This window comes from Thermobia domestica, chromosome 3, assembly GCF_964235325.1.
Source record: "Thermobia domestica chromosome 3, izTheDome1.hap1.1, whole genome shotgun sequence".
NCBI classification, from domain to species: Eukaryota; Metazoa; Arthropoda; class Insecta; order Zygentoma; family Lepismatidae; genus Thermobia; species Thermobia domestica.
The window spans coordinates 95,001,229-95,026,664 of NC_137456.1; the positions used below are offsets into that span (position 1 = coordinate 95,001,229).

The following is a 25,436-nucleotide window of genomic DNA, read 5'->3' on the forward strand; positions in this document are numbered from 1 at the left end:
TGTTTAGTATGCGCGCAATTATCTTGCCAGTGTGGGAAATAAGGCTAATGGTTCTATGATCGCTGTACTTCTTTGGTTCCTTTTTCTTGGGTAATGCAATCATTGTAACATCAAGAAAATCCTTTGGTCATTCTCCACTCAGGTAGATCTTATTAGTAAAGGAAGTTAGTACTTTCAATGCACTTTCTCTTAATTCCATGAGCAAATCTGCTGGTATGTCGTCGTCTCCAGTGGCCTTCCTCCTTCGTATGTCCTTGATAGCTTGTACTACTTCACTTTTCTATATACTGGGTCCTTTTTCATCATCACCCCTTCCTCTGCTTCAAACGCAATATCTTTGAGGCGGTTCTTCTGGTCATATAGAAGTTTTATGTATTCCTCCCAAACTCTAAGAATTCTTTGATGGTCAGTGACTACACGACATCGCTGATCTTCGATTTCAAATGTGCGTATGCATTTGTTATCTTTCCCTCCTAATTCTTATGCTTTCTGATACATACCTCTTAGTCGCTCTAAGTTCCATTTTCGATTTATCCTCTCACTTTTCTTGATTGTCTTTAACCAGGTTTGCACTTTCGCCACTGGGAGGTTGTGATCGGAATCGATATCCGCTCCCGGTAGTGTCTTCACGTCTTGTACACTATTCCTGAAACGTTGCTTCACAAAAATGTAATCAATTTGGTAGCGTTTCTTATCTCCTGGACTTTTTCATGCGTACAGCTTGTTTTTTTTCTCAAACCACGTGTTCGTCACCACCATATCATTTTGTCTACAGAAGTCGATAAGCATTTGCCTCCGTTCGTTTCTTCTACCTATTCCAAATGGTCCTACTACCTTATTTGCGACTCCTTCTACTACTACTAGTCTCTTATTACTATGGCGTTGATCTTACCTCTTCACTCCTGATGCAATATGTCGCTAATATCATCATACAGTACTTCTACTTCATTGTGAATATGGTCGCTTGTACAAGTAATATATACTTGTATTACCATAATATCCACTGGTTTTGCACTTAGTTTTACAAACATCAAGCGGTCACTGCAGCCTTCCACTTTAGTTCTTGCTACTTCGTTCTTCATTGCTATCGCGACACCATTCTCGGCCTTAATGCCACCCGAATAGAATAATGCCACCCGAATAGAAGAGTTTGCCTGAAGAATACATATATGAAATAAGGAAAGATAAATGTAGAACCATCAATTCTTCTAATAAATAGCTTAATTTCTAATATTCTAATATTCTTTATTATTTACTTTTTGTTATTAAGTAAAATTTAAGTTAAATACTTATTTTAGCGATGGAGTAAAGTGTCTGCGTTGGAAAGGCCTCTATATGCTTTGTAAATCTGATCTTGTCCTTTCTCGTTTCTTTCTTTTAAGACAAAATTGCTCTCTCTGAATTTGAAGAAGCTATCTTTACAACACTTGCTTAAAATTTTAGACTTAAGTCTGGCTGATACCTGCCGCTACAATTACAGCCATTTCACCATTCTACATGCTTCTCATACACAAAGTGTAAACTGTTTTAAAATAGCTTTCATACTTTTGACTTGTGATTTTCAATACTAATTCTTGTCAGGTAAACAACTGAGATAATTAATAAAGCAATGTATATTTTTTTAAGGTTAGCTCCTCCACTAGTAGACTGCCCATAAAAACTGTTGTTAAACTAATGGTACGTGAAGGGGGCATCAAAAGCCTGTGGCGTGGAAATACAGCAACTGTTGCCAGAGTTGCTCCAGAAACTGCAATAAGGTTTTCAATGTACGAGGAAATGAAGAAGATCACTCTTAGTGTTACTGACAGTACCGAGATGACGCCTTTAAAGAGACTTGTATCTGGTTCTATAGCTGGTACCATTAGTCAATCTATTACTTTTCCAATGGACGTAAGTTGATTAACAAAGGAACATCAAAATTTGAAAGAAAATAAAAAATATATATTGGTGATTATGATTTATATAGAGCACATAGAGTACGAGGAGCATCCAGAAAATAAATTCGGGTGGAATGTAAAATGAAATATGAATATCAGGAAAAAGTGATTTTATTATTGTGGAGTTTGTTATACACAACCTACATTTAACATATCTATCATCCTTGATGAATCATTAGTTATAACGCATAACTAGCTTTTATATGCCCGGAGTAAGAACTGAATGCGGAGGACACCCTGTCGGCTCAGAAGACCGTGCACAAAACTTTTCTGGCACAAAAATTTGTTTGAATTTGCTCTTGAAGGGCAAACTGCTACATGACCAGTGCAGGGACTGTTGCTTGGTTTCTGGCGTTACGTAAGACAGCTAACTTATGTTTAGTCCCCGGTGACGGTGCGATATAGGAACTGGCCACTTTTCTAGTAGTAACGTAGCAGGAATCTCAGAGCGGACGCTCAGCGCTTTTTCTTCTACTCTGTTGTCAGTTGTTTTGAAACATATCGTACACACAACTTTTGAAACTGCAGTCGCTGGTGTCGATCTCCTATGGCAGGGAACGAGAAATCTGCGGAAATTGACATGACAGCTCGGTCAGTACGAAACGTCGTTCTGCAGAAACCTGTATATTTCCCACCAAGTCAGGCGTAATCTTAGACGTTCACATAAGACCACAGCAATGTGAATGAGTTGTCCGCGCCATCTTGTGACCATACCTTCACCCATTATTTCCGGCCCATGCATATCACACAAATACCGCTGGATCTCTGATGCCAACAGCTTCTTAGCACGGAGAAATCTAATTACCGCGCGTATATCACACTCGGTGAGAGACTGTGTGCACGCAGCTATTTTTATCGTACCACAATTCTTTCACCACTGACTCTACCTAGGTACACTACCGCGTACTAGATAGGTCCGAAAGTTTTTGGCTATAACGATCTAATTTCTACTTTTTTGCTTTTCTGGCACATTTTAATCAACATAATCCGAAAATCAATGTTACCACTCGAAAAATAGGAGAAGAGTGTCCGCCGCCTTGAATTTAAAATGACGGACAAAAAATTGAAAAATTTCTAAATGCCCAAAGGTAGTCGATATGGATATCAAATTAAAGGATTTTTATTGGAGAACGTAAATATGTGCATTAAAGTTCTCCAAAGTCTCCACCATTTGAGAATAAAAGATGGCGGATTTGTAAAAATCAACAACATTCAGAAAGTGTTATGGAGATAGACGATATAATTGTCAGATTAAAGGAGGTTTCACAGATAAACACATATTTGTCCATTAAAGTACTCTAAACCCATTCACGTGCCCGCCATTTTGAATTAAATATAACGCAACGGTGAAAACAAGCAAAATGTCATTACTCTTCAATGGGAAGTCATTAACAATTGTAGATTTTCAATTGAGAAAAACATGTGTAATTCAAAACACTATAAATCAATTTAAGTGCTGGTATTTTTGTATTCAAGACGGCAGATGTAACTTTGAATGTAAATCTGATTAATTTACAGCAGCTAAGGTCTCTTCTGAATGTACAGATTTAGTGCAAGTCATAGTTCTTTCTTCCAGAGATTTTCTTAATTTTGCTAATGCGTGTCCATTTATTACAAAATTGTGGGCAGCTTCAACAGATGCACTATAGCTCGCTCTGTAAGGCCCACTTCTCTCATTTACTTCTCTATTTTTTGTAACCTCTATGATATTATCACCATGTATAGCTGAAAATGGGTCTCCCGTAAGCTTGGCAGAAAAACCAACTAGCACTATATCTTGGTATGCTTTATGGTTTCCTTGTTTTGGGATTTTCATATTGACATAAAAAATGTTAAATATCTTGCATAATTGGGCATATCACAGATAAATACATTGAGCATATGGATGAAGTTCAATATCGCGAGCTCGAACTTACACACAACATGTAATCTGTAAACCATTGACTAGATGTACTGCTTTCATCCTTTTCAGTAATAGCAGAGCAGAGAATGTTTTGGAGGTTTTCTAAGATGGGTCAGTTTTGAGCTCCTTTAATTTTTGGAACAGCTTGCTATTATTTTGTTAAGGCATGTTTCGTTCCAATTTGAAACAAACAAGAGTTTGAAAACTTTGTTTATAAAGCCTTGTACAGCGAGCATAATCACAACCTTCCAGAACCTGGTCTACAAATCCTTCAGCTACAACTCTTGATTTCGTCAACTATTTTCTCAAGCCAAGCGTTCCCTATAGCTTCTAAAGTACTCTTTTGATTTTCAAACAAGGTATGCAACCCTCCAAGCAAATTGATTACTTCCGGATTCTTTTCCAATCCTTTTCTGCACATAATTAGCAAATTTAAGAGAATACTGCGTGGTTACTGTGTACAAAAGCGTGATCAAATATGTTGCGATGTTTTGCCAAACGCTTAATATAATCAATATACTATATACAAACTGAATAGTCAGGTTTATGCTTAATAACAGGAAGATATTCCAAGCTGTTTTGGTAACATGTTTGCTTGTTACCTTTTTTAAGTATAGTCCAAGATAGAGAGGCCTCTTCATTGTCTTGAATAGTAGTAGATACAGTCCAGGCTATATCTTTTTTCAAATTAAATTCTAAAAATTCATCTTCGTCCTTGCCTTCATATTTCTTAAAATAATCACTGTGGACATTTTCTACTTCTCTTACAAGGAACACCTTGAGTGCGAGGTCGCAAGTGTAATCTCTAGTAAGGCTTATTTGAAAGTGTAGTGTGAACAATGATGACAGGAAAAATACTAGCTGCTAATGACTCACCATGTGCATCAGGTGGGCGCCAGAAAATGCATGTCCGGGAGGTTCAGAGATCAACCTTCTATGGGATGGGATATATGTATTACACTTCACAAAATGGACATCGTCGACATTCACGAAATGTTCAGAACAGACCATTAATTTGCACCATGAACACCAAATGAAAAATGTCGCGCGACAGGGATCACAAACGTTCGCACCATCAAGATCGAAGATGAACTCCTTGGGAGCTACAAACCGTTCAGGACGTTCAGCTACGTATCCACTCTTAAAGAATGCATATAGAATCATATTTGTGTAACGAGGAGATGAGAACTGATGGAATGTGGTGGCATGTAACCGAATGCGAAACAGTCTGTCGTGAAGCTTATCGTAAAACTGGCTATCCTTTAAAGCGTAGCTGCAGCTGGTGCGATAATATGTTTTATAGGCACGGAAAAAACAAAGATTCAGAGGCTGAATTTGTCCAGTGGTTCCAGGTGGTATGAATTGCAATGTCACACACTTGTCAGTAGGGATAGTTTGCTATAAGGCAGTATGATTTTTATACACAGACCAGGAATCAAGCAAAAGCAAGTTATTTTTGACCAGCTATTGGCCAAAAGCAGTGCTCATACCATAGTTGTAGTTCTCTTACGCCCATTTTACCACTCTTGCTTGCTGTGACGTAAATATTTTCTACTACCCTTGCAAGATCACTCACACGAGAAAGAATCGTAGGAGGCAGAGCACCTCCAACTTCTCGCAACACAATAAATAACTTTCCAGCCAATTTGCCCTCCAGATTAACAGTCGGCATAATTGTATACGAATGTGTTAAGGCATTGATGTTAGTTTCCTTGATACAACTCTCTTAATACCTCTAATTTCCAGGGTCCCTTTCAAATGAATTTCCTCTTCAAATCCTGATTGGTCCGCTTTGAAAACAAATTCCTTACTGAAGGATGGGATAAGTTTGTTTATCTCATCTACAAATTGTCGGGCCGATTCCGCAGTTTGCTGTGCATCGTCCAGTTGACGCTTTGTTTGAAATTTCGTTATTTTACACCTTCCAATTCTGTAGCACTGTTTGAAGTTATGCAACCATCCGCTACTCCCTTGAAATCACTGTAACCTATGTCTCGAGCAATTTGATGTCCATAACGTAGTAAATCACTATCATACACATCCTGTAAATTGTATCGGGAATCCTTGAAACGCGCAAACACCAGTTTTTGTAACAAGTGCGTCTTGTCCTCCTTTGAATATCCGTAGTTTTTTCTTATGCACTACACGGTCAAATTGCTGCCGACTTATTCTAAATCTGTTCGTAATTGTTTTTTTTTTTACTATGCTGTGGATGATCATCCATGTACTCGCTCCTTGGGCGACGATTGTTCTTTACGACGTTTCACTCAAGATTGTGTTTGTGACTCGCTGTCCGACAAGGATGATGAATTACATGGCTCGAAACCTGTTTCACTATCACTTTCACCTAAACACGTATCGTCATTATTGTACTCATCATGTATATTGTCCGCACAGTCGAGAGTATACGACACCTCACATTCCAGAAACGCTAATATTTCATCTGTCACTTCTTTCTCACTCTGTGAAATTCCTTGGATTCCCTTCTGACAAAATGTCAACTTCGGCACCTCTTATAGATACAATGCAACGTTTGCTTTGTTTATTGTTACCAGTGCTCTGCTGTATATCAACACCGCTTGCACTGTAGCACTGTTGTACGTTACACATCGACTAAGCAGTTCAACTACGCTTTAAGATTCATGTTGTGCTCACTTTTACATACCCGCCCCCTTTTTGCCATTAGCAGCTAATATTGTGGTTATAGGGTAATCAATGTGTGGGGCGTCGAATGCCGTAAACATCATTCGCCGTTTGCAACCTCGCACTCAAGGGGTTCCTTGTTAGTGTAGACATATTCGGAAAAGGTTTCTTCATCTCTTACATCAGTAAATAAGATGGTTCATCATCTTAAATGGTTCTACAGGTTGTTCAATCTCATTTGTAACTGGAATATTTTTCTCATTGTTTTGGAAACAAATAGCATTTGTATAATACGTGGGACCATTTCCAGTAATAGTTCTCTCAATGCCATTTGAATTTTCAATACTTATGTGTTGGAATACCAGTTTGGAGGTTCTCTGGAATCAGTTGTCTTTTTGTCTTGTTGAATCTTGCCCACTACCTAAGGGTATCTGCTTCTTTAGTGTCACTTATGCCATGACTACAGTGGTGAAGTAATTTGGAGATTTTCTTGCTTCCTGTTACTCTGTGAGTTACTAAATTCAGGACTGTTTACTTCGGAGCTGGTTGACATGAAACTAGTGATTGCCAATTGGAAAAAATGGACCAGATCTTTGTCGCAAGGAATTCAATAAAACCTGTAGCATACTCAGTTTCGTCACTTATACTTGCTTTTAGGTTGATACTAAGAACAATGACGTTGAACATATTCTTATTTGGATCAAACGTTTTTATGCCTTTTACCAGATCATCAGGATTTTCCGGCATTTGGGTTTCAGTTAGAGATGTAACTTGTTTATTTACCATATACCCAAATGATCTTGATTTCAAATCATCTCTGAATCCATGTCCTACTAAACTTGTTAGAGCATGTTCAAAAGATGTAATGGTGCTAGAATGTGCTATGTTTCCTCCTCGTCTAGAGACAAAATAAAAATTTGTTTGTTCACCGAACCATTCTAGCAACTTTGTTTTATTTTTTTCGTTGAAAAACATTCCATTTCTTTTGTTATTCCTCAAGAGTCATAAAAATTTTACTAGTCTTTCAGTAGATCTGTCATAGAATATGCTTTCTTTAAAACTATGATTTTTCATGAAATAAGTCCCTAAACTCAGCATCAGCTGCAGTGATGAGCTCATCTAATAGAGCATCACATTTAGGGGTCATCTAATAGAGCATGTCTTTGTTTTTACTTTGTCGAACAAACATTACGTAACATTGATGGTATACCATAATGTGTACAGTTGGAGGAACATCATTTCCTATGGCAATGGAATTTAGTTCATTTCTCAGTCTCTCAACAGCATCCTTCATTATACTTTCCTTACATTGAAGGTGATATTCCATCATCTCAATCAAAGTATTGCAAGCCATCTCTAGCTCAACTCGAAAAGGACGATAGTCTGTCCAAGATTCATGTTGTTTCTTCTTCAAACGAATTTTTGACCCACAAAACATGGTTTGTCGTGAACATTCTTGATGCAATCCTCGGAAGGGATACATTTGCATCTCTTGGCTGGAGGGCTACCATTGGACTCTTTAGATTGTGCAGAATCTTCTTAACACAAATTTGAGACTTCTTGTTCTTGAGAATTACAATTTGTTTCTGGAGAGTATTTTGACTTCTTTCTCTCTAATTTTGTTCTTTGCGTAAAGTTTTGTTTGCATGCTCTATGAAATTTTCCAAATGGTTCTTTCATGTTTATTCTGTCTGTAACTTTAGTAAAACCATGCCAAGAAAACTCATCACCTGGAATTGGAAGGATAGATCATTCTTCAACATATTCTTGTAGTTTTTCTAACCTCGTAGAGAAGCTTCATGAACTACGTTTCTATTTCCCTTGTCCTCACCAACAGAAATTTAACATAGATAGGCAGATCTCATCACTTTGTAACTGAGCTACAGCAGAATTCTGTATGATTAAATTTTAACTCTCAATATCTGAAAAGAAAGAAATAAAAAAATAGTAAAAAATGTATTCCCCATCATTGGTGGGAGTTGCCCCCCACTTTTTAAAAAATGATCTATTAATGTATATAGTTTCATTTGGAAATGTAAAGTTTTGTTATGTATTACTGATTCATAGAAAAAATGGTGCCATTAATATTTGCCATTGCATGAATAGGTATTGGTTGTCTTCTCGTGGAGTTAAGAAAGCTACATGAATTTGTTTTAATTGCCACGGGAAATGGCCTCAAAATTCTATTGGAGTGAAACAATTCCAGTGTACTTTCATATATGCTTACAATGGCTCGATATGTTAGTCAGCCTCTTCGAAACTAATTGAGAGAACATTTCGAAAAAGAAGACTAAGTTACTCTTTAATTGCACAAAAACTGACAGTTCCTAAAATGTCTTTTCTTGTTTCTAATAGTAAAGAATATTGGCTAAAAAGAGAGTAATAGGAAACAACTTCTACTTTTTCCATTGTTTTGCAGTATAATATGCGAGTGAAATGATGTGTTATGGGGTGAATGAGTGTATATACAATTAGATTTAGTAAATTCAACATAATTCTAGGTTTTCAGGATTATTTTGTATAACTAGAGTATGGACTGATTCTAAGTATTCTTGTGTTTTGATGTTCCCAGAAAGTGAAAACTGCACCTAATAACAACGAACATGTTTCGGAAAGCTGCAAAAGTAAATATTTCTTCAAATGTCTTATCATATACTTGTAGTATTTACTGTCTTTCTAAGAGTAATAACATACATTTAATAGCATGTGTGCAATTAAAAATATGAATTGTTGATTAATCTCCAGTTTCAATATGACTTTTGCGAAACAAGCTTCATTATTCATTACTATGATTAATATTATTGTTTCTATTTATTTATTTTGCAAATTTTTTATTAAATAATCTGATATCACAATTTTGCAGACAGACCTTTAAGATATTCATGAGCAATGAATCAAATCTCTTCTTACATCTTCGTTGTTTAAGAGTACAAAGGGCTAGTACCTACTTGCATTGCTCTTGTCAATTAACTTCATAAATATGAAATACGATATACGGTATTTTAACTGAAAAAGATAGTATCCTATTAGTTACAACTTTTCGTTAAACCAAGCGTTAGAAACAACCAGGAGAACTAACATTGATATACAAATATTCAGATCATGTCTTACCCCCCACTTTTAACATCCATGCCGCCACTGTTCCCCATAACAGAAATCAACAATAACATTTATAGGAAAAAGGTATCATTAATGTTCGTGTGTTGTCCTCATTTACTCATTTCGCCTTTAAATAACCCCAAAATATTGTTTGAAGAAATTGCTGTTCCCCGAAGAAATTTGTGAAAAAAAATAAAATACATAAATTTCCCCGGGGCATTATAAAGTTATTAAAAATCAGTGGTATAAATGAATCAAGTTGGGTAATAAGGTGTGTAAAAAAAGCTTCATAAAGCTATTTATTTTTGTAATCATACTCAATTCTTAAGTTTCCGTCATTTTAAATTCAAAATGGCGGACACTGAATGGGTTTAGAGTACTTTAATGGACAAATATGTGTTTATTTGTGAAACCTCCTTTAATTTGACAAGTATATTGTCGATTTTCATAATACTACCTGAATGTTGTTAATTTTTACAAATCCGCCATTTTTATTCAAAATGGCGGCCACATAGATGATTTTGGAGAATTCTAATGCACATATTTGTGTTCTCCAATAAAATTCCTTTAATTTGATACCCATATCGACTACCTTTGGGCATTTAGAAATTTTTCACTTTTTTTTTCCAATGTGCGCCATTTTGAATTCAAGATACCGGACCTCTTCCCCTATTTTTCGAGTGCTAATATTGATTTTCGGATTATGTTGATTAAAATTCGTCAGAAAAGCAAAACAGTACAAATTAGATCGTAATAGCCAAAAACTTTCACTTCTGGACCTGTTTATACCATCAGGTTATGATTACGTGCTCCTTTCACTCCTGTGCAAACACATCCCGCTTTGACAATTCGTACCATGTTAAGGAAATTTCTGAATTTATTTTCTGGATGCATCTCTTAGTTCTTAGTTGAAATCCTACTTCTCACATGTATGAAACGATATATTTAAGTTTTGTACTCATGATTCAAGCAACGAAGATAAAACAAAAACTTGCTAACACAATTACTTACTTTAAAGATAAATTCAGTAACAAAACTTAATTATTTTTTCTTAAGAGGAAGCGGGATTGCGGATAACTAGTATGGATTAAGAGCTTTGATTAAACATGGACTATAAACACTTTTCATTATATATCTCTGGTCGATTAAGTTCCTTGGAAAAATGGCTCAATAATTGAACGTAAGTGACTGCAATTATATCCCCATGGAAGCTTCATTGATATATTTAAGTTTTAATATATTGTGTTAATAATTGAAAACTTCACAAGGAAATCGATTGATTGTTTAGTTGATATGAAGTTTGGCATTTGAGCAGTGAGGCTGTGTGAGACATCGACATACAACTTAAAGTGGGATCTAAACCACATGAGCTCCCACCGGGAATCAAACGACTTTCTCAGTTGTTTTTTTTTCTAATATGTTCGGTCCTCTTATGAAATACTTGCAGACTTCTTCCAATTAAGACTCTAGTCTCCAGATCACTAATGATCACTAACAGTTCGGTTAACATGACCAAAATTAACCCTCCCCGATAGGCTAGTGGCTAGAGTGAGTGCCTTTGATATACACTGAGAAAAAAAAAAACGAGTGCCTTTGATATGCACGTGAAAACGTAGGTTACATGCGTAAATCCTGCAGTTTTTGGACTTAACGAACAGCAGACGTATAACTGAAAAAGTATATTTTAGACGTAATTTCTGTATAAATGTTCTGAATAAACGTATTTTCCGTACGAACGAAAGAACTGTATGTAGGCGAACAGGATCTGACATACAGATGGACGTACAAAACATACAGCTGACGTATGTAACATACGTATACATATGTAATATATGGAAGACTGTTAGATGTCAGAAGTAGTAGGGGTACCGTTATGCCCGAATGACTCATCCTCACTCTCTTTTACGTCATAGGTCAAAGGTCAATGACCTTGGCCCGGGGTCAATGACCTAGGGGTACTTAGGACTACCCCCTCTAAATTTTGGCAGGGGTACCATGGCCCACCCCCTAAATTTTGGCAGGGGTACCTAGGACCACCCCCCTTAAATTTTGGAAATTGCCAAATCTAAAAATTTGGTATGGTAGCCTAGGACCATAGTATGTACCTCTATCAGTATTGGGTGTCTATGTCGTTCCCTTTCATGGGTAAAAAATTGCCAAAAATTCAAATTTCGGGGGTTTTTGACCTAATTTATCCCCTTGGATGAGGTATTATTACCTTATATGGTTATATGGGCGTATACAGGGGTCCATTACCTTTCATAAGACATGGGTATATTAATGCACCCCTTGAAAAATTTGGGAGGGGTACCTTGGCCCACCCCTTAAATTTTGGAAATTGACCAATTTAAACATTGGGTATTATAGTATAGGACCCTAATATGTATTATGATAAATTTGGGTGGTCCACCTCGTTTCCTTTTAGGGGTAAAAAATTGCCAAAAATATAAACGTAAGCAATACGTTATACCACGTGTTTGGTTTTTGGTCGATTTTATCCCCTTTGATGAGGTGTTATTATCCTATATATTTATATGGTCATGTATAGGGGTCCATTCCCTTTCATAAGACATGGGTACATTGGTGCACCCCTTTAAATTTTTGGGAAGGGTACCTTGGCCCACCCCTTAAATTTTGGAAATTGACCAATTTAAACATTGGGTATTATAGTACAGGACCCTAATATGTATTATGATAAATTTGGGTGGTCCACCTCATTCCCTTTTAGGGGTACAAAATTGCCAAAATTTAAACGTAAGCAATACGTAGTACCACGTGTTTGGTTTTTGGTCGATTTTATCCCCTTTGATGAGGTCCTATTACCTTATATGGTCATATGGTCATGTATAGTGGTCCATTACCTTTCATAAGATATGGGTATATTTGTGCACCCCGGGAGGGGTACTTTGGCCCACCCCTTAAATTTTGGAAATTGCCCAATTTAAACATTTGGTATTATAGTACAGGACCTCAATATGTATCATGATAAATTTGGATGATCCACCTCGTTCCCTTCTAGGGGTACAAAATTGTCAAAATATAAACGTAAGCAATACGTTGTACCACGTGTTTGGTCTTTTGGCCCAATTTATCCTCTTGGATGAGGTTTTATTACCTTATATGGTTATGTATAGGGGTCTATTCCCTATCATAAGACATAGGTACATTTGTGCACTCCTTTAAAATTTTGGGAGGGGTACTTTGGCCAACCCCTTAAATTTTAGAAATTGCTCATTTTATATATTTGGTATTATAGTACTGGACCCTAACATGTATTACGATAAATTTGGGTGGTCCACCTCGTTCCCTTTTAGGGGTACAAAATTGCCAAAATATAAACGTAAGCAATACGTTGTACCACGTGTTTGGTTTTGACCTAAGTTATCCCCTTGGATGAGGTCCTATTACCTTATATGGTTATATGGTTATGTATAGGGGTTTATTCCCTATCATAAGACATTGGTACATTTGTGAACTCCTTTTAAAATTTGTGAGGGGTACCTTGGCCCACCCCTTAAATTTTAGAAATTGCTCATTTTATATATTTGGTATTATAGTACTGGACCCTAACATGTATTATGATAAATTTGGATGGTTCACCTCGTTCCCTTTTAGGGGTACGAAATTGCCAAATTTTAGTACAACCACGTGTTTGTTTTGGCTCAATTTATCCCCTTGGATGAGGTCCTATTACCTTATATGATTATATGGTTATGTATATTGGTCCATTCCCTATTATAAGACATGGGTATATTGATGCACCCTTTAAAAATTTGGGAGGGGTACCTTGGCCCACCTCTTTATTTTGGAAATTGCCCAATTTAAACATTTGGTATAATAGTATAAGACCCTAATATATATATATTACTATAAATTTGGGTGGTCCATCTCGTTCCCTTTCATGGGTACGAAATTGCCAAATTTTAGTACAACCACGTGTTTCGTTTTTGACCTAATTTATTCCCTTGGATGAGGTCCTATTACCTAATATGAGGTCCTATTACCCTAGTCTTGTATAGGGTCCATTTTCTATCATAAGACATAGGTACATTGATGCACCCCGGGAGGTGTACCATAGCCAATCCCTTAAATTTTGGAAATTTTTCAATTTAAGCATTCGCTATCATAGTACATGTCCTCAATATGTATCATGATAAATTTGGGTGGTCCACCTTGTTCTCTTTCATGAGTAAAAAAAAAATGCCAAAATATAAACATAAGCAATATGTTGTATCACGTGTTTGGTTTTTGGCCCAATTTATCCCGTTTGATGCGGTTCTATTACCTTATATGGTTATATGGTCATGTATATATGTTCATTTCATATCATAAGACATGAGTACATTGATGAACCCTTTAAAAATTTGGGAGGGGTATCTTGACTCATCCACTCAGTTTTAGAAATTGTTTAATATAAGCATTTGGTATCTTCGTACAGGTCTTCAATATGTAGCACTATAAATTTGGATGGTCCACATCGTTCCCTTTCATGGGTAAAGAACTACCAAAAATCAAATTTCGGAGGTTATTGACCCCTTTGATAAGTATTTAGCACGTTATATGGTTTTTGGGAATTATCAAATAACATAATTCGGTAAAATTTTCTAGGACCCATTGGTGTTCCTCTTATGGCCAAATATTCAAAATTTAAAGGTTATTGAATAACTACAGGATTTATTACTTTTTCATAAGATACAGGTGTATTTGTGTACCAATCTTAAATTTTGGGAGGGGTACATTTTTTATTGTCATATCAATAATTGGTAATTGTTCTTAAAATTGGATAGTACCTCATTCATTGGGTAAATCATTATGATCACGTGATCAGTTATTGACCTATGATGGGATTAGGAGTCCAGGACATTGGTACATTTAAACTTTGTAGGATAATTTGAGAATGCGTCATTGGTATTGATTATTACAGCCAAATATAAACGTAAGCAATACGATGTACCACGTGATAGACCTTGATGAGGTAGTGTACAGGGATACATAGCTAACCTTATTGAATCTTATGACTCATAGTCTTAAGGGAATACATGCTACAACACTGACAAAGTTATTGTTGATGCAATTTGATTGGTTGATCACTATCTTTCGTGCAATCTGATTGGCTGATCACTATATTTCGTGCAATCTGATTGGTTGCTGATTTTCAAATCTTTGCTGCATTCAGTTTTAAGTTTTGTTTAACATTTAAAAATCTTGGTTTCATTCAACGTTTTGCACTCACTGATAAATATGATCAAAACCGTTTATTTGTTAATCGAATAGTTAAAAACCGGATAAAGTTTGACGGTTAACCGTGAAACGTGAAATTTTTTAGTTTGAAAATTTTTGTTTCGAAATTTTTGTTTGAAAAATTTTTGTTTGTAAATTTTTGTTTCAATTTTTTGTTTAAAATTTTTTCGTTTCCAGAATTTTTTTTCTGTTTAAAAATTTTTGTTTGAAAATTTTTGTTTGAAATTTTTTTGTTTGAAATTTGGTTCGACATTTTTAAAAGTTTGTGCACTCATTAGTAAAGAACCGGAACTGTTTAGAACTAAAACCTCTGGCAACATTGTGGTGCAATAGTACACGTTAGAACATGATAATGCAACGTCATCAGTTTTGCATCATCGTTCGAGTTAGTATTCATGATAACGTCATCATGGCTACTTGTCTGCAGTTTCTAAACACACGTGACGTGATGAAATCATTTACCAAGATTACTGATTTACAACAGAATGTACCTTATAGAATCTTAGCTAGCCAAAAAATCCCTACAAAGTTGGATTAAGAATCGTAGTGAAACTTGAAAATGATAAGAATATAATTTTACCAGCAAGATATTTACCCATGGAAGCATCAAAACAAGAAGAACTGCTGCGTTTTTTACAAAGGATTCTTGGGTCGAAGTCATCAATTTGAATTTAGTACACAGCCGGATTCGTCAGCAATTGCGATGAAATCATGAATTCAAACGTCAGCAGATTAGACATAGTTGTATGAATTTGGTTGGTCAGCATGACGGCAGCAACTGTGATGAAAGCATGAATTCAAATGTCAGCACATTCCTTTCCTATGACGTCAGCAATAACTATATATCAACCAATACACTGTCATCCCACGAAATCATTTGAGCAAGTGCATTTCAGGAGGAAAGATGTGTACTTCTATCGATAAAGAATTCCTCTTCGCAAGCTATTATCCAATAAATATATATCAAACAAAACATGTGATGATTGGTATCAGTGCTAGAACATTTGAACCTGTGATTCGATTGGGCAAAGCAGAACAATTTGGTGTACAACTGAACTTTGAAGAATGGAAAATATTATGTTCACGAATCGACCAAATGAACGATTATTTTCATGATGAGCTAAATGTGACCATAGTCAAATCATTAGGCTCAAATCATGAAGTGGTGCTGCGTAGAGTCCTCGAAGAGAAGATGGTGCTGTTACGTAAAAAGAGTACATTTCATGTCCCTCGCAACATGGTGTATCTAACACAAACGGAATGGAACAAATTCATCAGCGTATTCCAGTGTGTAAAACATGCAGTGGAAGTGTGCAACAAAACAAGTATATTCCTGAAAAAGTACTATTTTGAAAAATGTATCATGCATATTGTACAACATGTATCTAGATATTGTGATGGTTGTCAACATCGTTCGTGGGTGCATACCTGTATTGATAAACAGTTTATTTGTGATCAAATGGACATTGAGTTTCCACCAATTGATATTGCAATAGACCTTAAAAGACTTCAACTGGAATTAAAATTATACGCTAAAGATAAACTAGTGCAAGAAGTTCAAAATACATTGTATCAACAATATCCAGAACCACTATCTCGTACGGATGTATGTGGAGTGTAATAAAATGATCCATTTCAATGATTTGTGTTTTTTCATTTCAAGTACAACCCCATATTCAGACGTGTACTATTGCACCACAATGTTGCCAGAGATTTTTGTTCTAAACAGTTCCGGTTCTTTACTAATCAGTGCACAAACTTTTAAAAATGTCAAACAAAATTTCAAACAAAAAATTTTCAAACAAAAAAAAATTGAAACAAAATTTTCCAAACGAAAAAAAATTTCAAACAAAAAATTTTGGAAACAAAAAATCTCAAACAAAAAATTTCAAACGAAAAAATTTTAAACAAAAAATTGAAACAAAAATTTACAAAAAAATTTTTCAAACAAAAATTTCGAAACAAAAATTTTCAAACTAAAAAATTTCACGTTTCACGGTTAACCGTCAAACTTTATCCGGTTTTTAACTATTCGATTAACAAATAAACGGTTTTGATCATATTTATCAGTGAGTGCAAAACGTTGAATGAAACCAAGATTTTTAAATGTTAAACAAAACTTAAAACTGAATGCAGCAAAGATTTGAAAATCAGCAACCAATCAGATTGCACGAAATATAGTGATCAGCCAATCAGATTGCACGAAAGATAGTGATCAACCAATCAAATTGCATCAACCATAACTTTGCCAGTGTTGTAGCATGTATTCCCTTAAGACTATGAGTCATAAGATTCAATAAGGTTAGCTATGTATCTCTGTACACTACCTCATCATGGTCTATCACGTGGTACATCGTATTGCTTACGTTTATATTTCGCTGTAATAATCAATACCAACGACGCATTCTCAAATTATCCTACAAAGTTTAAATGTACCAATGTCCTGGACTCCTAATCCCATCATAGGTCAATAACTGATCACGTGATCATAATGATTTACCCAATGAATGAGATACTATCCAATTTTAAGAACAATTACCAATTATTGATATGACAATAAAAAATGTACCCCTCCCAAAATTTAAGATTGGTACACAAATACACCTGTATCTTATGAAAAAGTAATAAATCCTTTAGTTATTCAATAACCTTTAAATTTTGAATATTTGGCCATAAGAGGAACACCAATGGGTCCTAGAAAATGTTTACCGAATTATGTTATTTGATAATTCCCAAAAACCATATAACGTGCTAAATACTTATCAAAGGGGTCAATAACCTCCGAAATTTGATTTTTGGTAGTTCTTTACCCATGAAAGGGAACGATGTGGACCATCCAAATTTATAGTGCTACATATTGAAGACCTGTACGAAGATACCAAATGCTTATATTAAACAATTTCTAAAACTGAGTGGATGAGTCAAGATACCCCTCCCAAATTTTTAAAGGGTTCATCAATGTACTCATGTCTTATGATATGAAATGAACATATATACATGACCATATAACCATATAAGGTAATAGAACCGCATCAAACGGGATAAATTGGGCCAAAAACCAAACACGTGATACAACATATTGCTTATGTTTATATTTTGGCATTTTTTTTTACTCATGAAAGGGAACAAGGTGGACCACCCAAATTTATCATGATACATATTGAGGTCATGTACTATGATAGCGAATGCTTAAATTGAAAAATTTCCAAAATTTAAGGGATTGGCTATGGTACACATCCCGGGGTGCATCAATGTACCTATGTCTTATGATAGAAAATGGACCCTATACAAGACTAGAGTAATAGGACCTCATATTAGGTAATAGGACCTCATCCAAGGGAATAAATTAGGTCAAAAACGAAACACGTGGTTGTACTAAAATTTGGCAATTTCGTACCCATGAAAGGGAACGAGATGGACCACCCAAATTTATAGTAATATATATATATATATATATATATATATATATATATATATATATATATATATATATATTAGGGTCTTATACTATTATACCAAATGTTTAAATTGGGCAATTTCCAAAATAAAGAGGTGTGCCAAGGTACCCCTCCCAAATTTTTAAAGGGTGCATCAATATACCCATGTCTTATAATAGGGAATGGACCAATATACATAACCATATAATCATATAAGGTAATAGGACCTCATCCAAGGGGATAAATTGAGCCAAAACAAACACGTGGTTGTACTAAAATTTGGCAATTTCGTACCCATGAAAGGGAACGAGGTGAACCATCCAAATTTATCATAATACATGTTAGGGTCCAGTACTATAATACCAAATATATAAAATGAGCAATTTCTAAAATTTAAGGGGTGGGCCAAGGTACCCCTCCCAGAGTGCACAAATGTACCAATGTCTTATGATAGGGAATAAACCCCTATACATAACCATATAACCATATAAGGTAATAGGACCTCATCCAAGGGGATAACTTAGGTCAAAACCAAACACGTGGTACAACGTATTGCTTACGTTTATATTTTGGCAATTTTGTACCCCTAAAAGGGAACGAGGTGGACCACCCAAATTTATCATAATACATGTTAGGGTCCAGTACTATAATACCAAATATATAAAATGAGCAATTTCTAAAATTTAAGGGGTGGGCCAAAGTACCCCTCCCAAATTTTTAAAGGAGTGCACAAATGTACCTATGTCTTATGATAGGGAATAGACCCCTATACATAACCATATAAGGTAATAAAACCTCATCCAAGAGGATAAATTGGGCCAAAAGACCAAACACGTGGTACAACGTATTGCTTACGTTTATATTTTGACAATTTTGTACCCCTAGAAGGGAACGAGGTGGATCATCCAAATTTATCATGATACATATTGAGGTCCTGTACTATAATACCAAATGTTTAAATTGGGCAATTTCCAAAATTTAAGGGGTGGGCCAAAGTACCCCTCCCGGGGTGCACAATATACCCATATCTTATGAAAGGTAATGGACCCCTATACATGACCATATGACCATATAAGGTAATAGGACCTCATCAAAGGGGATAAAATCGACCAAAACCCAAACACGTGGTACTACGTATTGCTTACGTTTAAATTTTGGCAATTTTGTACCCCTAAAAGGGAATGAGGTGGACCACCCAAATTTATCATAATACATATTAGGGTCCTGTACTATAATACCCAATGTTTAAATTGGTCAATTTCCAAAATTTAAGGGGTGGGCCAAGGTACCCTTCCCAAAAATTTAAAGGGGTGCACCAATGTACCCATGTCTTATGAAAGGGAATGGACCCCTATACATGACCATATAAATATATAGGATAATAACACCTCATCAAAGGGGATAAAATCGACCAAAAACCAAACACGTGGTATAACGTATTGCTTACGTTTATATTTTTGGCAATTTTTTACCCCTAAAAGGAAACGAGGTGGACCACCCAAATTTATCATAATACATATTAGGGTCCTATACTATAATACCCAATGTTTAAATTGGTCAATTTCCAAAATTTAAGGGGTGGGCCAAGGTACCCCTCCCAAATTTTTCAAGGGGTGCATTAATATACCCATGTCTTATGAAAGGTAATGGACCCCTGTATACGCCCATATAACCATATAAGGTAATAATACCTCATCCAAGGGGATAAATTAGGTCAAAAACCCCCGAAATTTGAATTTTTGGCAATTTTTTACCCATGAAAGGGAACGACATAGACACCCAATACTGATAGAGGTACATACTATGGTCCTAGGCTACCATACCAAATTTTTAGATTTGGCAATTTCCAAAATTTAAGGGGGGTGGTCCTAGGTACCCCTGCCAAAATTTAGGGGGTGGGCCATGGTACCCCTGCCAAAATTTAGAGGGGGTAGTCCTAAGTACCCCTAGGTCATTGACCCCGGGCCAAGGTCATTGACCTTTGACCTATGACGTAAAAGAGAGTGAGGATGAGTCATTCGGGCATAACGGGACCCCTACTACTTCAGATATTCTGGAATGGCATGATGTAACATCTAAGCAGGAAAAGTATGTAGCATATGGATAATGTATGCTCTGTACTGATTTCCGTAGTCAATATAAGGATTCTGTATATTTGTACAATATACCGCTGTTCAGATAATGGGTTTTTCTCAATGCATGAGCTCCTGGATTTCCAGATACGAGAACATTGAAATTTAAATGTATTACAGTGATTCAGACTCTACCTTGAGCTATAGGTCCATGACTCATATAGCCTCGGTGCTGAAAAGACGCTAAATCTTAGCAAAAAAGAAAATCATTGTGGAACTTCTACAGTGGTTTGTTTCATGAAGCTTACTGTCCCCTTCCATTACCGATGGTCAGTGGCGTATCTACGATTTTGTTTCGGGGTGGGGGCTTTGGTAACTTTAATCCTGGAAATGTGAAAATTCTGCAAGATATTTCATTTAATTTAGTAAATAAAATTTCGGTGGGCGCTTAAGCCCGGAAGCCCCCCACCCTTAAATACGCCACTGCCGATGGAATATGAGACGTGGTCCTACAGTTTAAAGTGGAATCAGCCACAATAATGCGTTCGAAACTAGAAGAATCTTTCTTCGGTAATCGTACTATAGTAATCACTTGTAGAAAAAGAGCATGTGCTAACCACTGGAACAGCGGAAAAACTATTTCTACTGTGGCTTTTCAATGAAATAATATATAAAAGTTTTGAAATAATGAAAGAAAAATAACGCAAACATATTATAAGTATTTATTAAATAATATAAAGACATTTTTTCCGATTCAGGTAATGAGAACAAAAATGGCACTTGCTAGAGAAGGCGAATTTTGTGGGATTATTCACGCTATGGAAATTCTGTATTTAACAGGAGGCTGGAGAGTTTTCTATAAAGGTTATGTTGTTAATACATTAGGAATTGTTCCTTATGCAGGAATTGAGCTTTGTCTCTTTGAGGTAAGAATATGAATCTTCTGTTTTGATGCCTTTCCTATTGGCTTTATTGTATAACTGTTCACTTTTCACAATTAGTTGACATAGTTTATTATTATTATTATTATTATTATTATTATTATTATTATTATTATTATTATTATTATTATTATTATTATTATTATTATGGAGAACATAGTTTCGTGACCAGCAATATGAACTACTTCTTTCCTAGCTGTCTTGAAAACAGCAGCACATTTCTTAAAAATCTCATTCCTCTTTAACATTTTGATAGAGTCGCAGTTCCCGTACGGCTTTGATGTACCACTTTCGTCATTGAGCCTGAACTACTATTCCAATGCCTGGTACTCTGTGCTCAAACAATTGGCTTTGATTTGAAAGAAGTGTTTTCTTTCGAGTTCTGTACGTACCCTCCTTCATTATTTGATAGAAGTGGGCATATGAGAGATTCTTGAAAGTCTCAACTTGCTAAATTCATACATGAGCAAGTAATAATCGAGGTACAGTACGTCTTCCTGAAAATGTGCAGTATGTCATTGATGGTGGGTCTTTTCTTCATCGTATACCTTAAATCAAAAACAAACATTTGAGGAAGTAATTCATGATTATCAAAACTATGTTCTCACAAAGTACGGGAAGCCAACAGTTGTCTTCGATGGATATGAAGATACGTTATCAACAAAGTCGAAAAGTCATCGAAAGTGGACAAAAGGGTTTCAAGAACCAGAAGTACATTTTAGACCTTCAGTGAGCTTTGCTGACAAGAAAGAATTTTTTTTTTCCTAACAAACAAAATAAACAAGCGTTTATAACTAGTCTTTCGCAAAAGTTACAATCAGCTATCTGTATCACCAAACAAGCTTCTGGTGATGTTGACGCCATGATCATCATGGAAAATGTTGCATTAGCGCGAAGTACCCTACAGCCATTATAGGTGATTGCACTGATTTCCTGGTCCTGTTAATACATGACTTCCGTAATGAGTGTCATGATATTTTTCTCTGCTTGGAGCGAAAGCGAATTTCAAAACAAAGACTGTCTATGACATTAAGAAAATTAAGAAAGAGTTTGGTGAGGAAGTTTACTCTCACATTCTTTTCGCGCATGATACGTTAGGGAGCGGTACAACATCAAAGCTGTACGGGCTAGGAAAATGTAACTCTATCAAAATGTTAAAGAGTAATGAGATGTTCAAGAAACATGCTGCTGTTTTGAAGACAGCTGAGACATCGAAAAAACAAGTGAGGCGCCTAGTATCAAAATCCGCCACATCCATTTCTCTTAGTTTCGAGTAATTTTGCAAAACGTGCAGTGAAGCTCCATATACACGCATACAACGTCCCATATTTGAACTAGTCTTTTAGTATGAAATATTAAGCTTTTAAACAAAATTCTGTTTCCATGGAATTCCTTTAGATCAAACATATAACAAGCGATATATAAATCAATTACGGTAAAAAGAAAAAAAAATGATTTGGCTGTTTTTGATAGTAGGCGCCTCAAGTTCACATTCACAAATTCACGAAACTATGTTCTCCACTTTATGGTGGAAATTCAAGAGATACACTAAACGAAATGCGGCTTCGAAAGTTCACATCAAGGGCGACAAAATCAACAGTTCAGGTGAAACCGAAAGGACTGTCTCTCTGATGCAAATTTTATAGTCAACGTGCGTATCACGAGGTTCAACAGTGGATGGCTAATGAAATGAATTCATATAACTGGGGATGGAAATTGCGTCAAGAACATCTGACACCAGTGAAAATGGCTCAATCACCAGCACCCAATTATTTATTAAAATTTGTGAAATGCGAATGCAGCATAACATAATGTGCTATCCTACAGTGCGTATGGAGAAGGCAAGGAATGATGTGCCCAAATGTTTGTACACATTGTAGAGGTACCGAGTTGTAATTATGTGGAAGTTGACATGGACGATGATTGAGAAGATATGAATCTGCTATAGCTGTTTATGACACATTCCCAAGTATGTTAATTAACTTTGAAAATTTAAATTTATTAGTGTTAATCATTGCTTAGTTCATTTACAGTTCCATGTAGCAGAACTTATAGTTGTATACACATTATACTCGTACATGTACTTCTTATTTTCAACATAAGGCATATAGGTTAAGTTGTGTAGCGTATATTCATTTTGAGTTGAGTTAAGTTGAGTTTAACGTCTCGTTCAGCAGCGAGGCTATATGAGACGTGGACCTACTGATTAACGTGAAATCCGAACCACATGATCTCCAACCGGGAATCGAACCCTGGTCTCCCACGCCAATATATTCATTTTAATGTAAGTAAGTTATAATTTATAACTTACTTACATTAACTTACTGGATATAAAATTTTAGTGCACAGTGTAAAAAATATTGTAATAAAATATTTGAGAACACTTGTTTAAGAGTTTGCTTTCAATGGATATAAAGAATAAAGTTCCAAACATTGAACAATCCTCAACATATAATATATCAAGTATATCCTGACCAGGATAGCAGTGCGGTTTTGGAAGGATGGCGCTGCTTTTGTGTTTACATCAGTTTCTTGGCAATCGCGGTGGGACAGGGGAGCGGAGAGTTTCACTCTGCAGTGTATCCAACGGCTTTTAAAAGTTTCAGTTTGGATGTTATGCATAGCTTAATCTCTTTCCGCTTAATAAAGAACGCCGTAAGTTATATGGTTGTAGTGAACCATTCCTGCAGTAATGCAGATGTATTGTGAATAGTGATATATGAATGGAAATTACCAATTTAAGAACAACATAGCACAATTGACAATTCAGTGAGCTTCTACCGTGTATTAAGCTGATTGTATAAAAATTGATTACGTTTTATTCGATGCCATTATAAAACGAGCAACCTGTAAAACGCTGCTCGCTAGCTTGTTCGCAAGTTAATATGGAGGGTGTATTCTTGTTGTAGTAGTTTTTTTGCTTGTTACTTAAGATGTTCTGCAAGTAACTTCAATAACTTTTGAAACTGATTGTCTTAACTTGAGCCAGGGGCGGATCCAGACTGAATGTTTGGGGGGGGGTCGTTCGAAGTCAAATCAAGGTAAGAGTGTATTGCAAATAAAAGTAAAACAACTTTAGAAAAGGAGAAGTAGCTATTGTCTGCAATTTCTAGAACAGAAATGGCCATCTGCGATTTCGAAGGTGGACATTTTTTTTTTTTTTTTTTTTTTAGCAAGAACGCCAATGTAAGCAATTTCTTGCAATTTAATGCTTTATTTGACTTCTGCAACGTAAAACAAAAAAAAAGTAAGGCCTACCTATTTTAGGTTTTATTTTACATTTATAATACAAAGGTGAAAATTCTTAGGTTTTATTTTTAAAATAAAAAATACCCTATCCTGGGGGGGCAATCGTCCCGATCACCCCGCCCCCTGGATCTGCCCCTGACTTGAGCATATGCGTGAAGTTGTTTATTACGAACAGGACAAAAAGAACTGTGATAGATTGATTACAAGTAATCCGGTTAGAAACACTGCTGCTTGCATTTTAGTTCCAAAATCGGCCGCCCGCACTCCTTCGCTGGTCAGGTAATACTAGGAAACGTTGCGCATATATTGGTAAATTCAAGATAGCGGACCTATGCACTCTCGGAGAATGGTAGACTTTTCAAAACCGTTACTCTAAGGTACTTTTTTTAAAAAAATTAAAAAGTCAATACTACGTTATACATTACAATATGATTGCAGTTCAGTGTTTTTACATTCCTAAATTTGTTAACTCCCATATTCCACTTCTATTAGTCAATTTTTCAGTTGGATCAAATGAGGACCCAACTATTACATTGCATGGTGTTTTCATACAATGATATACTTCCTCCAGTAAAATCCGTGATACAACATGCGTATACAGCAATTATAATTTTTCAATAATAAATAAATAACTTCTTTGTAATTTTTCAATTTTCTTCTTTTTTTCTATCCGGTGGGTCAAGTGGGGACCAGTGTTAGACAGTTGAAACCTGCGTTCTATAAGGTATAACGATGTACGTCATGACACTACGGTAATTAGGATGATTGTAGGGTGTTCTCATGGGTAGTCTATTTTCTCCATTAAAATCGGTGATACAGCCATAAAGGTTATTCCATATTAGGACACCTTTCTTGGCCTAGATCTCAGTGGCTGTTGTATACACGACTCCAAAAGTGCATTACCACCTGCAATT

The 25,436-nt window shown here is 35.8% G+C and overlaps 1 protein-coding gene across 3 annotated transcripts in view; it reads left to right on the forward strand.

Moving 5' to 3' along the window:
- Positions 1 to 25,436, forward strand: part of LOC145681468 (mitochondrial adenyl nucleotide antiporter SLC25A25-like) — a 168,467-nt gene that overhangs the window by 38,365 nt on the left and 104,666 nt on the right. For all 3 annotated transcript variants that reach the window (XM_081753110.1, XM_081753109.1, XM_081753111.1), the window contains 2 exons: positions 1,627 to 1,890; positions 21,091 to 21,258. In XM_081753110.1, the coding sequence (XP_081609236.1) occupies positions 1,627 to 1,890; positions 21,091 to 21,258 (432 nt within the window). The remainder of the gene's footprint in view (positions 1 to 1,626; positions 1,891 to 21,090; positions 21,259 to 25,436) is intronic.